This window comes from Pleurodeles waltl, chromosome 11 (assembly GCF_031143425.1).
Source record: "Pleurodeles waltl isolate 20211129_DDA chromosome 11, aPleWal1.hap1.20221129, whole genome shotgun sequence".
NCBI lineage: Eukaryota > Metazoa > Chordata > Amphibia > Caudata > Salamandridae > Pleurodeles > Pleurodeles waltl.
Window position 1 is genome coordinate 632,552,032 of NC_090450.1, and position 14,218 is coordinate 632,566,249.

General features: G+C 46.9%; 1 protein-coding gene across 4 annotated transcripts in view; it reads right to left on the reverse strand.

Moving 5' to 3' along the window:
- Positions 1 to 14,218, reverse strand: part of KCTD9 (potassium channel tetramerization domain containing 9) — a 137,313-nt gene that overhangs the window by 21,617 nt on the left and 101,478 nt on the right. For all 4 annotated transcript variants that reach the window (XM_069214145.1, XM_069214144.1, XM_069214146.1 and 1 more), the window contains one exon: positions 13,400 to 13,549. In XM_069214145.1, the coding sequence (XP_069070246.1) occupies positions 13,400 to 13,549 (150 nt within the window). The remainder of the gene's footprint in view (positions 1 to 13,399; positions 13,550 to 14,218) is intronic.

A 14,218-nucleotide genomic window follows, 5' to 3' on the forward strand; every position in this document is an offset into this window, starting at 1 on the left:
CTTTGAGCTCAGCCAGCTGCGCCGTGCAATCTCCTAATATTTTAGTATAAGTATGTCGGGGGCAGAAGACTTCCCCCTCCATAGTCCCGCTCACCACCGCACATGCAGCTGAATACTGTTGTTTAGTCCCAACCGCCGGTTGCGCAGAGCCATCGGTATACATGACCACTTCATATTGGTCAATAGGCAATGTGCCAGCAGGAACTGGATACTCTATTTCATATTGAAGAAATTCTTGAGTCTGCAGCTTAGGGTCAAATATATAATCCACATCAGTGGCCTTCAAAGACATAGCCCATTGTTTCCACCGCGGGTGTAAAGCTTTCGAATTAGGAACACTCGCCTTTGTAACAGCCTCTAAGGCCGGAATTGGGGAAACGACAATTATGCGTTGGCCCTGGGCTAGCGGTCTTTCTTTGATCACAGCCATCTGTACTGCAGTGAGAATTTTCTCAGTCTGTGCAAAACGTTGTTCTGCAGCAGAATACAAGTGGGACTTGTATGCTATCAGGACTGTCTCCCCTTCATTAAAGGTGACATACGTAAATCCAACAGCCCCAGGAATCACCCTGATGACCAAATGATTGTTATTGTCCCGTGTGTGTAAATGTTTAACCGCTAAGAGATCATTCTGCAACTCTCGCAGTATGTGTGTATGCTCAATCGTCCAAAATCTACTTGAAAAATTCGGGCGAATCAGTTCCTATAAGGGTTTTATACGTGTAGCATAATCAGGAATGTAAGTTCTGCCAAAATTCAGAAACCCCAACAAAGACTGGAGCTTCCGAACCGTATTAGGAGGCTGCAGTAAAGCACATTTCTCCAAAAAAATGCGGCGCCAGGCTCTTGCCCTCACTCGATAACTCAAAACCCAGGAAAATAACACTGAGGAAGGCAATCTTCGATTTCTTAAAATTAAACTTATAACCAATATCAGCAAAACCCACAACAATGCGCGATACGCGACTGAGATGTTGTAGAATCTCATCGTCCGTCAAATAAATGTCATCAACATATGATAACGCCTCAGGGTCCAACTCGTGCAGTAGTTCAGTCACACGAGCCGAAAACAGTCCTGGGCTATTCTTATACCCCTGAGGTAAACGACAAAACTTTTTCTGAGAGCCAAACGCACTGAAACTGGTATAGTCCCGACTTTCGGGTGCTATATTCTGGCAGAAAAATCCATTCGAGATATCCAAGGTTGTTTTGTATTTTTTACGCACTATATTATTCATGAGCGCAGCGCTATGTGAATTCTGTATTGCATATGTGCGTGCATGACTATTCAAATGTCTGTAATCCACCACTATCCTATAGGAATGGTCCAGTTTAGCAACCGGAAATAAGGGATTATTCATCGGCGAGACACAAGGCTCAATCACACATTGGTACTCCAATTGTGTAAGAATTTTCCGAACCGATGCCCTTGCTTCAAATTTAATAGGATATTGCGGCTGTGGCTGAGGTTCTCCTTTAATGGGAATGACATGATAAGGTGAATGTTTATCCCACCCCACATTATTTCTATATAGGGCGGGGGCTTGTGCCAGAGCCCATGATTTACCATATGACTCCGCTAGTTCTCTCGGAACAAGTGGTGAAAAGGAAGGCGCTATAACCTCCTCCCCAACCGGACAGTCGCGAACAAAGTCAGGTGGCCAATCTCGTTCGGCCAACAGGACATCATATGATTTCACCACATGGTCCCAAAAGATGGCGTGTACAACGCGGTCAATGTCCCCTTCTAATCGTAGAGTCACAAGATATACTTGATCAGGAGCAGAGACTCGCATATCCGCCGTCTCGACTTGTATGAAGTCATCAGTTGCTTTCGCCTCCAGATGCTCTAGAAGACTCCGGCGAACTATTGTGACCTCTGCCGCGCTGTCTAACAGCGCTAACGCCCATGTCTTGTTCGTCAAGAGAACCCTCTTCTTGAGCGGCATGTCTAACTGAGACTGCGGCCACTTTTTTCTTTTTAAATTGCTGTTTTTGTTGCAGCGGTTTCTCTTCTTGTTTAATAGAAACCTCCACTGAGCGTTGTGAATCCTGTCTCGGTTTCACGTACTCCGTCCTCCGCTCTGACCGCCCACCTCTCTCACTTCTTTTCTCCGAGGAGTCCTGAAAGGAACGAGATTGGCGCGTATCAGTATATTGATATCTATCAGGCGTCTTCAAAGTATCCCTATTCCTGAGATTATACTTATTTTGTGGGGTCTCCGGTTGCGGAGACTGCCCACCATCTTTCTTAGGTGTTTGCTGTTTCTTATCCCAGCGCTTTTTCGCACCCTCAGGTTGCTGTTGCTTAGAATTATCCTTATTATTTTTACCCTGCAACTGTGGCTTCTGCGGTCGAGCCCCTAGGCTATCACGACCAATACTAGAATATGTTTAAGCTATTATTCTCGGAAGTTCCCGCTCCTGATTAACCTGCGGAACGTCCCGAAGACGCATTCGCACTGCTAGTGCTACTGCCTCCCCCTTGAGATTACTCAAAATAATAGAAGAAACCGCGGCAAAATTACCCATCAATTGCATGCCTAAATCTAAGGCAGGGGCAGCCCCATACTCATCCTGAATTTGTTTAAGCACCTCCGGCAAATTAGCCAAAGTCGGTGTACCGTGTGCTGTAGTATAGAGTGCGGCAAACACCGTGCCCCAAGTATTACAAAGATCCACCGTAGGAACCATCCCATACGGCAAACACATCGTCAAAATCCTATGCTTATCCTGAGGTCCCGTATGGGGAAATACTGCTTCCAGCGTATTAATTTTTTGCGCCAGCCAAAATGGAGTCTCCTCACGTTTAGCCGGTACTTTGCCCATTACAGAGTGTACAGTGGCCGGATTGATTCCCGGTACCACCGCATGTGGGTGAGCTGGAGCAGCACGCGCTGCATTAGTATTTAATGTCTGCATCACAAACTGAACTAATCGTCTGTACGTTGCAGTTAATTCCACATATAAACGACGCACCTCAGCCACTGCCACATTTGCCACTCCAGGATATGGTGTATATGTAGCCAATAAAGGCCAGGTCGGACCATCATTACTCAACGGACCTAACCTTACTGGTGTTACTGAATGTGGGAGGGCGCCATCAAGCCAATTATGGTGTTCTTGATAAGATAAAGGTATTTCTAAGTATGCATAAGCCCTGTATTGTCCAGGGACATTCGCAACAGTATATTCGTGAAAAGTATTTGTACCCCCATCAGCTGCTGGAAATACGACCCAAGAATAAAAAAGTTCTGATCTATAGGCTGCATGGGCGTCCACCACAAAAGTGACCGGACCCCCCTGGACCGTCAGTCCATGTGCTATCAGATGACCCGTGAGCGGCAATCGCATATTAAGCGGTATATTTACTACAACTGGATTCGCCATTAGTATAACAATAATAGCTCTAGGACAGAGAAGGCACACCAATATCGGGGTATTTCCTTTCAAAGTTCAAGCTTGAACAACTAACCACAAAGTATGAGGATGTACCCAACCCGTGGTGGCGGAAACCCTCAGCCCCACGGACGTCTCCGTATACGGAACCGAGGAGTCAAAATATATATGAGACCGAGAGAGTCAGTCGGACCCAAACATTAGAGCCAGACCAAACGTTGGCTGCGCCATGTCGCGTGGGCTCTCATTATCCTAAATGAGACTACTGGATTTCTAGGCAGCAGGATCGATAACGGTGTGGGGGACTGAGTCTGACCCACGTGTAAGGAACTCTGTCACCCTAAATCCGGTTGTTGCTCCGGCTAACTAGCAGTGCCTCATTTCTCCCATGGGGAAGAAATGATTGGGCAGCCGAGCGCATGACATCTTCGGAACTTCTCAGGGAAGTCGTGGTCACTCAGATCCAAACCAACTCTCTCATTCACAATATGGTCTCATATACAAATGACAAAGACAGTATAAGTTTTATATAATGTTTTAATAAAACGACTGTATTTTAGATATTAAGGCGTGAGCCGCAATAACCAGAACAATACAACATAGTAGGATTGATATAGTAACCAGGAGAGTAAAACATAGAAATAAAGCTATCATAATTCCTAACCGTTTCTACTCTCCCTCTGCTTGTTCTATTTAAAGCACAGCATGTTAAGCTTTCAGCTTGCCTTTCTGTATCAGTAGGGAGACGGACACACTCATACCTGAGCAAAGGCCTGTGATCTGGTTCAGCATCTGCAACGAGGCAGTCAACGTCTAGTTGTGGTTCCCTGGTCGGAATCTCCCTCTTGCATGTATTGGGACAAGGAAGTGATTTTATAACTAACATGTCATCGTGATCACAAAATGTTCCTACGCAGGAATGGCAAGTCTAGACTCCTACCACGTCTATCGGCAATGTACCAGACTGTATCCTTGACTAAAGCACAGAGTGAATATGTTATGAAGAACTCCAGTGCTGAAGTAGGCAAAACAGTGTGATATGAATAAAAAACAACACCGTAGAACTGGCTATTCTGTAAAATAACAGTACGAAGCCTAATAGAAAGCATTTAGAGTAAAGTGCACAGAGGCTCTAAGCTGTTAGCAAATGATTTAGGGCAAAGTGCACAGAGGCCTAAGGCCTGAAGCTAATGCGCAAAATATACGTAAAACTGACCACACTACACAGCCTCCTCCTCCTACAGAAAAGACACCTGGCGTCTCAAGGTAAGGTTATGCAACATGTAGCATGCCACAATTATCTGGCAGACCTTCTTGGGTGAGTAGTACAGGGATCCATCAGTTAGATGGAGGCAACAAAACCTGGCTTTCAGGAGGCCGAATGTCCTTTCTATTATTCTTCTTGTTCGCCCATGTGCCTCATTGTAACGTTCCTCTGCCCTGGTCTTGGGATTCCTCACAGGGGTCAGTAGCCATGAGAGGGTGGGGTAACCAGAGTCACCTGCAAATATCGAGGGATACCCGTTAGCCACACACTAACCCTTATGACCAACACCATACCCATACACCAACATACACTGGGTGAGAACCAGGGCTCACCTATTAGCCACACCTGGTGCCTCTGGAGTTGAGCCATCACAAAAGGGATCCTGCTATTCCTCAGGATAAAGGCATCAAGCACAGACCCAGGATACTTTGCATTGACGTGGGCGATGTACTGGTCCACCAGGCACACTATCTGCCATTCATGGAGTGAAAGCTCTTTCGATTTCTAAACACCTGTTCATTTCTCTGGGAGGGGGGGAGATGGGTGGACACAAATGCAATATGTGTACCATGGATTGCCCCGATGATGTTGGGGATATGTCCCATTGCATAGAAGTCAGCTTTCACTGTGGCCAAATCCTCCACCTGGGAGAAAACAATGTAGCTGCGCACGTGTTTAATCAGGGCAGACAACACTCTGGTCAGCAATATTGAGAACATTGGCTAGGACACTCCTGCGGCCAAGCCCACTGTCACTTGGAAGGAGCCAGTTGCCAAGAAATGGAGCAAAGATAGGACTTGCACAATAGGGGGGGAATCCCAATGGGGTGACGGATAGCAGATATCAGGTCAGGCTCCAATTGGGCACACAGCTCTGTCATTGTGGCCCTGTCCAGTCTGTCAGTGATGATAATGTGCCTGTCCTCCATTGTAGCCAAGTCCACCAGGGGTCTGTACACGGGGGGATGTTTCCATCTCCTATTCATCCGCAGCGGTTGCAATCTAGGGAGCAAAACAGGGATCAGCTGGTCAGTATTCCATATTTCCAAACACTACACTGCACTGCACGTTGTGACTGTAACAGTATTTTGTTGGATGGGCCCAAATGGTGCCTATGTGTACAGTGACGCAGTTAGGTGCCATGGCCTGCCCCCCTCGTAATGGTGTCCGCCTGTAATGTGTGGATGGACATGTGGAAATGAGGTAATGCCGCTGACGTTGTGCTGGAGGCAGTCAAGTACCGCCGTGCAACTCCTCATTGGTTGTCACTGGGCTTTATGGGTTACAGTGGCCAATGGTGATGTACGCCGACGATGATGGTACGCACCGCCACAGACGTGACCGCCATTTTCTATCTTTTCACTCACTTGCTACCTGACATTCAACAGGAGAGGATCTACACTGCAAGTGCTGCTGTGTCTGGAACCGACCATGGCACGTGTCACTGAGGAAAGGGTTCCTGCCTGCAACGCTGCGGAGTTGGAGAGAATGGTGGATGGGGTCCTACCCCAGTACCGAATACTGTATGGGCTCCTGCACCAGCTGCCAAATGGAAGGGCAAGGAGGCACCAGCAGCTGCCAAAGGGAAGGGCAAGGGGCTTGCACCAGCAGGCCTGGGGCTGGGACTGATTCTGAGCCCCCACCACCAACCATGGCGGTTCAGCTGTCCCAGGCTGCAGGGGAAGGGCTGGAGCCTCCCCCCATCACTGCCTGCACCACCACCAGCAGCAGCAGCCCCAGTGGGCAGCTGTCCGAGGCTGCAGGGGAAGGGCTGTAGCCTCCCCCCCACCACTGCCAGCCCCGACACCAGCCCCACCACTGAGCAGCCAACACTGCCGGTGGGCAGAGTGTAGTCCTGCCTTAATGGGCTGTAGTGCGTTCTGGACCCTGCAAATCCTGCAGGTGAGACACCCAGGTGAGAGACTGTGACCCTGCACTCCCCTAGTGCTGCATCACAGGGTACAAGGCCCTCCAGAATCAGTGGAAGAAGCCATCCACTCACTGCATACTTGCCAGGATGAAGCACACTGGGCACAAGGCCCCCTCCAGAACCAGTGGAAGAAGCCGTCCACTCACCCTATCGTTGCCAGGATGAAGCACACAGGGCACAAGGCTCCCTCCAGAACCAGTGAACCACTCACCACATCCTTGCCAGGATGAAGCACTGGGCACAAAGCCCCCTCCAGAACCAGTGGAAGAAGCCATCCACTCACCGCATCCTTGCCAGGATGAAGCACACTGGGCACAAAGCCCCCTCCAGAATCAGTGGAGAATCCATCCACTTGAGACCGTGGCCTTGCACTCCCCAGGACCAAGAAGTGGGCAAACCACCCACTTGAGAGACTGTGGCCTTGCACTCTCCAGGACCAAATCCCACAGGGCGTGTAGCTCCCTCCAGGATCAGTGGCGTTGTACCATCTCCTGGCTGAGGTGCCACCCCATTCCCCGTTCCCCTGAGGTGCCTGTGTATTTTTGACCTGATGCCCCCGCAGTGTTCTCTCCGTGTTGTTGCAGGAGTGAGGTGGGGCCTTGGCCTATGTGTAGTGGCCCTGAGGCCCATGGACATTGAGGACTGGGCAGTGTCCTTCCATTTGTATATATGAATATACTGTTTTGATTTAGAAGCACGTATTTCCACTATTTTATCTTATTACACTCACCTTAATCAATTCCTTTTGTCCTTGCATTATTCCTGAGGGGTACAAGGTGGATATGTAATGTTATTGCATCTGTTTGTGTGTATGGTGTTAGGGGTGGGGGTGTTGCGAGTTGCACATGTGTGTGTGTGTGTGTGTCACGCTCTTTTTCCTCCCCCCTCCCTTGTGTGCTAGGCGGCAGTACTCACTGTGGTCGTCTTCGCCGGCGTTGATGTTCGTAATGTCTGGGGAGATATACAAGCATGGGGTAGATGTGCAACTCGGACTCCATGGCGTTGTGGTTGTTCCCGGAGTCTCCAGAGATGAGTCCTTTGACTTCTGTGTTCGGTTTCCACCGTGCTTTTGATGTCGTTGGTACCGCGCCGGAAAAGGTGGCGGATAGGCCTGTCTTAATACAGTGGGCGGAACATTGTCTTCCGCCTGGCTGTGGGCGGTTACCGCCGTGGTGCTTGTTGATACCGACGTGGCGGTCGGTGTGTTAAAGTGGCAGTCTGTCTGAGCGGTTTCCGCCGTGGTCATAATTCCATTTTTATTACGGCCGGCCTGTTGGCGGTATTACCGCCGCTTTATCACCGAACGCCAAGGTTGTAATGAGGGCCATAAACTCTATGGTCTTGAAACACTAAACACATTAAAAACTGCCCCATATCTTACTGCATTAGTAAGTTCAACATAATGTGCAAATTGTACAGCACAACAACTTCAGGCCCTTTAATGTGTGTGCTTGCCTAATGTCTTGCACTGCATGCAGCATCAACTTTAGAAGAAAATGCTCTAACCATGCATCAGGAAGCACCCAGAGCTGCTGGCTGCAATCAATCATACAGAAATATGTGCAGACAGATCTTTAAGTGGGATGAAAAAAGTGGAGGTTCTCTAAGAGGCAATATCTAAAATTAATTTCTGTGATTCCCATAGTGTGCTACACAGCCTGTATTTTGGTTTTTCTCTGAGATGTTACTGCACCCAGAAATATAACACAATGTAGGAAATTGGCTCTGTATATACTATCTCAAAGTGAGAGATAGTGTGCACAGAATCCAAGGGTTTCCCTTAGAGGCTGTTAGTGGCAAAATCAGACATTACTAATGCTCTATTTTGTGGTAGTGTGGTTGAGCAGTAGGCTTATCAGAGGGTAATGTTAAGCATTTGTTGTACACACACAGGCAATACATGAGGAACACACACTCAAATACTTAACTCCAGGCAAATAGTTTTTTATACAGAAAAATATATTTTCTTAATTTATTTTAGAACCACAAGATTCAAGATTTGAGGTAAGTACATAAAATGCAAGGTACTTCACACAGTAGTACACACAGTTTTGGTTAAAATGTCAATAAGTTATTATAAAAGTGAACAGAGTGCAAAAATCAACAGTTCCTGGGGGAGGTAAGTTTGGTTAGGTTTCTCAGGTAAGTAAAACACTTACACAGTCAGTCTCCTGTGCATAGGCAGCCCACCGTTGGGGGTTGAAGGCAACCCCAAAGCCACAGCACCAGCAACACAGAGCCGGTCAGGTGCAGAGGTCAAAAGAGGGCCCAAAACACATAGGCGCCTATGAGGAACAGGGGTGCTCCGGTCCTAGTCTGTTTACAGGTAAGTACTTGCGTCCTCGGGGAGCAGACCAGGGGGGGTTTTGTAGAGCACTGGGGGTGGGTGGGTGGGTGGGTGGGGGAAGGGAACACATAAGCCCACAAAACACACCCTCAGTGGCACAGGGGTGGCCGGGTGCAGTGGACTAAGTATGCGTCGGGTTTGCTATTGAAAGCAATGGAAGGACCCGGGGGTCACTCAGGCGATGCAGGCAGGGCACAAGAGGGCTTCTCGGGCCAGCCACCGACTGGGCTAGGATGAGGCCCGCCTGCTGGTCACTCCTGCACTGGTAGGTGGTTCCTCTCGGTCCTGGGGGCTGCAGGTGCATTGCTTGGTCCAGGCATCAGGTTCCTTTGTTACCAGGCAGTCGCAGTCAGGGGGAGCCTCTGGATCCTCTCTGCAGGCTTCGATGTGGGGGAAAAGGGGGGTCCACTCAAGGTGTCCACGTCGTTGGAGTCGCCTGGGAGTCCTCTCTGCAGTGTTGGTTCTTCTGAACTCGAGCTGGGGAAGTTGGGTGCAGAGTGTGAAGTCTCACGCTTCCATCGGGAAGGGAATGTCTCTTTAAAAAGTTGTAAAGTTGTTGCAGGTTCTGAACAGTGCCACTGTTCTCAGGAGTTTCTTGGTCCTTTAGGTTCAGGGCAGTCCTCCGAGTCCTCAGAGGTCGCTGGTCCTGTTGGATGCGTCGCTGTGCAGGTTCTTTGAGTCTGGAGGCAGGCCGGTAGGGCTGGGGCCTACTCAGTTGGTGTCTCCGTCGTCTCTGCTGGGCTTTCAGGTCAGCAGTCCTTTATTCAGGTTGCAGGAATCTGATTTCCTGGGTTCAGGGTCGCCCCTAAAGACTAAATTTAGGGGGGGGTGTTTAGGTCTGTGGGGCAGTAGCCAATGGCTACTGTCCTGGAGGCGGGCTACACTCTCTTTGTGCCTCCTCCCTGAAGGGAGAGGGGCACATCCCTATGCCTATTGGGGGAATCCACCAAACTCAAGATGGAGGGTTTCTAAAGGCAGGGGCCACCTCAGCTCAGGGCACTTTAGGGGCTGTCCTGACTGGTAGGTGACTCCTCCTTGTTTTTCTCATTATCTCCTCCGGCCTTGCCGCCAAAAGTGGGGGCCGGGGCCGGAGGGGAGGGGATCTCCACTAGCTGGGATACCCTGGGGGGCTATAACAAAAGGCATGAGCCTTTGAGACTCACAGCCAGGTGTTACAGTTCCTGCAGGGGGAGGTGAGAAGCACCTCCACCCAGTACAAGCTTTGTTCCTGGCCACAGAGTGATAAAGGCAATCACCCCATGTGGCCAGAAACTCGTCTAGTTGTGGCAGGCTGGCAGAAACTGGTCAGCCTAGCACTAAGAGTTCAGGGGGCATCTCTAAGATGCCATCTGGGTGTATTTTACAATAAATCCCACACTGGCATCAGTGTGCATTGATTGTGGTGAGAAGTTTGATACCAAGCTTCCCAGATTTCAGTGTAGCCATTATGGAACTGTGAAGTTCGTAATTGACAGATTCCCAGACCATATACTCTTTATGGCTACCCTGCACTTACAATGTCTAAGGTTTTGCTTAGACACTGTAGGGGCATAGTGCTCATGCAACTATGCCCTCAACTGTGGCATAGTGCACCCTGCCATAGGGCTGTGAGGCCTACTAGAGGGGTGACTTACCTATGCCATAGGCAGTGAGAGGTGGGCATGGTACCCTAAGGGAAGAGCCATGACGACTTAGTCATTTTCTCCCAACCAGCACACGCAAGCTGTGATGCAGTGTGCATGTGATGAGTGATGAGTGAGGGGTCCCCAGGGTGGCATAATAAATGCTGCAGCCCTTAGAGGCCTTCCCTGGCCACAGGGCCCTTGGATCCAGGGGTTCCACTTACAAAGGACTTATGTGTGTACCAGGGCTGTGCCAATTGTGGGAACAAAGGTACAGTTTAGGGAAATAACACTGGTGCTGGGGCCTGGTTAGCAGGGTCCCAGCACACTCTCAATCATAACTAGCATCAACAAAAAGTGAAAAGTTAGGGGGTAACCATGCCAAGGAAGGCATTTCCTTACACACAACAACTGACATACACCTATAACCGGTCACTGTTATTGGCTTTGTGAATTGTTGTTAGCTATTTAAGATAAATGAAACACAATGATTAGTTATGAATAATTAATACTGGAAATGGTTTAATTCTGACATTGTGAGACTGAATTAAATATTTCTGAGGCCTATGGAAGGAGTATGGCCTTCAGTCATGTGTGCTTTATGTTAGATATGTATGCCCTTTTTCTCTTCACATCTCATCCATCTGCACATTTTCAACCTCATCTCTTTCCTCTTCAGCACTCTTTTCCCTCTCCCCTGAATGCACTCCCTCGCATCTTACTCATTTTGACACCCCAAACATACACTGCACTCATTCACATTTAAGCACTTTATCTCATTTGCTTTTGCCTTATAAATATTTTGACCTCTATGCATCCCTTCACACACATTTACATTGAATTTCGTTTGCATCTGGAATACATGACCATTGTTCTGTGAGCTCTGCAGAGAGACCAACCCACAGTCAGGTACTTTGCTTTGCCTTCAGCCTCAGGACCAGCACTCTCAATCAAAGTCCCTCATAAACACCTGTCACAAGTCAAAATAGGCACTATGCAAGAGTAATACAGTGCACAGAAACACAGCATGATGAAACTGCTAACTCACTTGGTGAATGCAACATGAAGTAAAACATGAGAAACAAGAGGAACTAAGTGGCTGACGCACATTACACACATTTTAACATTCATTGTTCACATATCAATCCATGTTTGTGACATTAATGTTGAGTGGATGGAGATAGTTTTAACACCATACAGCAGGTAACTGCCTTTACTGTAAGGAAATATTTCTTCCCCTGCGCTTGACTCCAATATTTGCATCCATTTTTCAAGGGAGCAAGAATCCTGCTCGTTATTTGGAATGTTTTCACGAGGAACAATTACAGCAGCTCCACTTCTAAAGAAGCTGCGATCTGCATCCAGAGCCTGGGGTGTCCCATGGGGAGGTTAGCATGATAAGGGGTCTTAGTACAAAAAAATAACACAAGATTAGCTTTATAGCACTTACCGTTACTGAAGATAAGGCATTAAATCACACGTGCTGTCATCCACTCCTACTGCATGACAAATGGGGAAAGGGTGGGATCTATGCCTGTGGATGATAGATGGCTGCCCTCACGCACGGATGAAGACTCCAATGCCCAAAATCATGACGCTAAAAGAGTCACTAGCCTATAGAAAATACTGCTGTAGACCACAATGGAAATGAAGGGCTTCAGAGCAATCAGTCCTGCATCGTGCATCACAGTGTAAAAAGTTGATTTACTGCCTGGCTTCCATCTCGTGCTTCAAAGCGAGGCTGGGCAGGCAGCCTGGGACAGACAGCCCAGACTTAAATGCATCGATTTGTTTAGAGATACTTGTGTATCTCTAAACAAATAGACCTATTTAAGATTTTTTTTATATTAATGTGCAGGAAATTCAGAGGCCCTCAGCCCTAAAAGAGAAACCGCCCTAGTCTCTCAGGTAATTTCTTAAAACCAACAATACCCACCAGAATCCACTGTCAATATCAAATATTATGTCACTATGTGCAACATGGAGACACCCAATTGTCAACTCAAATGTATTTCTTCATTATTTTACAAGTTTCTTTCAGTACAAACCGAATTTTGTCTTCACTCATGCAATAATATTGCAACTTTTACGAATTTATTATGCTTTATCAGGTCTGAAGTGTCCCAAGTCAGGTTAATTTTAAGTTTTCTTCTTTCCATTCCGAGTTTTATATTTCATTCTTTGGTTACTTTTCTGATGAAATATTAATTTCTCTGTTCACTGAAGCGCATGATACAGCTTCCATTTTTTCCATAGATGTTGGTACCAAGCAAAAACAGCACAGCCGTCCTCAAAAGCATGCCCCATTGAACAAAGAAATTAAAAATTAAACCAGTCTGGCCAGAACGCAAAAAGTAAAGCGGGTAGTGTGCCTTCTGGCACATCATACAGGCACAATAGTCGATAAACATAAAAGATTATTAGAAAGCTCAAGTGATCTTCAAACGCAAACCTCTCTTTTCAATCATCTTATCACATTTCCATGGAAGGATGTATGACCGTCAGAAAAGGCAAAACACATGGTAGGGAATCATGGGGCAGGACAAAGTAGAAAACAAGTCAGTGGAGCTGCTATTAAGTTAAAACACCTACCTAATTTGTTTTTACTGCGGCAACTGTATAACAATAATGCATAAACTCCCTGGGGTATCTGTATATTTTTTGCACAGGTACACCAAGAAATAATTGATCATGTATTTTAGAAGGAAGACGTTAGCCACTACTGAAGGATGTCACAATGTCGATGCTGGCAATCAATAATGGAGCACAATCAAAGTTCATGAGTTCACTGGCATACAGGAGGTTGACCACTTTAACTATACTAACTATACTTACATCCAACACGGATCCAGAGAGATCAGCACGCTCCAGGTTGGATGAGCAAAGGTTGGCATGGGTGAGGTTGCAACGACTTAAATTGGCCATCTTAAAATTTATGTATCGGAGATCCAACCTTGATAGGTCCGTGCCACTGAAATTTAGACCCTACTCAAGAGAAAATAAATATAGTAAAATTGCAAGCAGGTCTTTCCCCTCTCATAATCAACACTACAGGAAGAGAACCTATTCTAGGGTATATAGATCAGAACAAACAACAATTCACCATATCCTGGATCAACAATAATAAAATTACTTACTGGTAGTATTTTTGTAGCTGGAATAATTTTCTGGATTCATATGCTGTGCATTATCCACCCATTCAGTGGCTTTCTCTCTCTTTTTTTTCTTTAGATGTGCGTGTTGTGTAATTGACCATTTGATCCCTTATTCATTCTTGAATGATGTTGGACGTACATCCTAGAGACGCCTCAACGTTTTTCACTTTTTTGTGACTTCCTTGCATTGTTTCCTCCTCTTACACTTTATCTTTCTTCTTTGCAAATTAATCTCAATTGGGGATGTGAGTAGTTGTGTGAATCCAGAAAATTCTTCAAGCGCCAAAAGTACTCCTATCTGTAAGTAACCATTTTGTTTTGCATTGTGAATCTTTTCTGGATTCACATGCTGTGCACTAATTATGTAGCAGTATACTTTTCCCTTGGGAGGCTGGGATTAACAGTGTATATTTTCAAACAGATGTTTTAACATCCTTTGTCCCCACTTGAACTTCCTTATTGGTTTGAATGTGCAAACAGCAATGTTTTATGAAGGTAT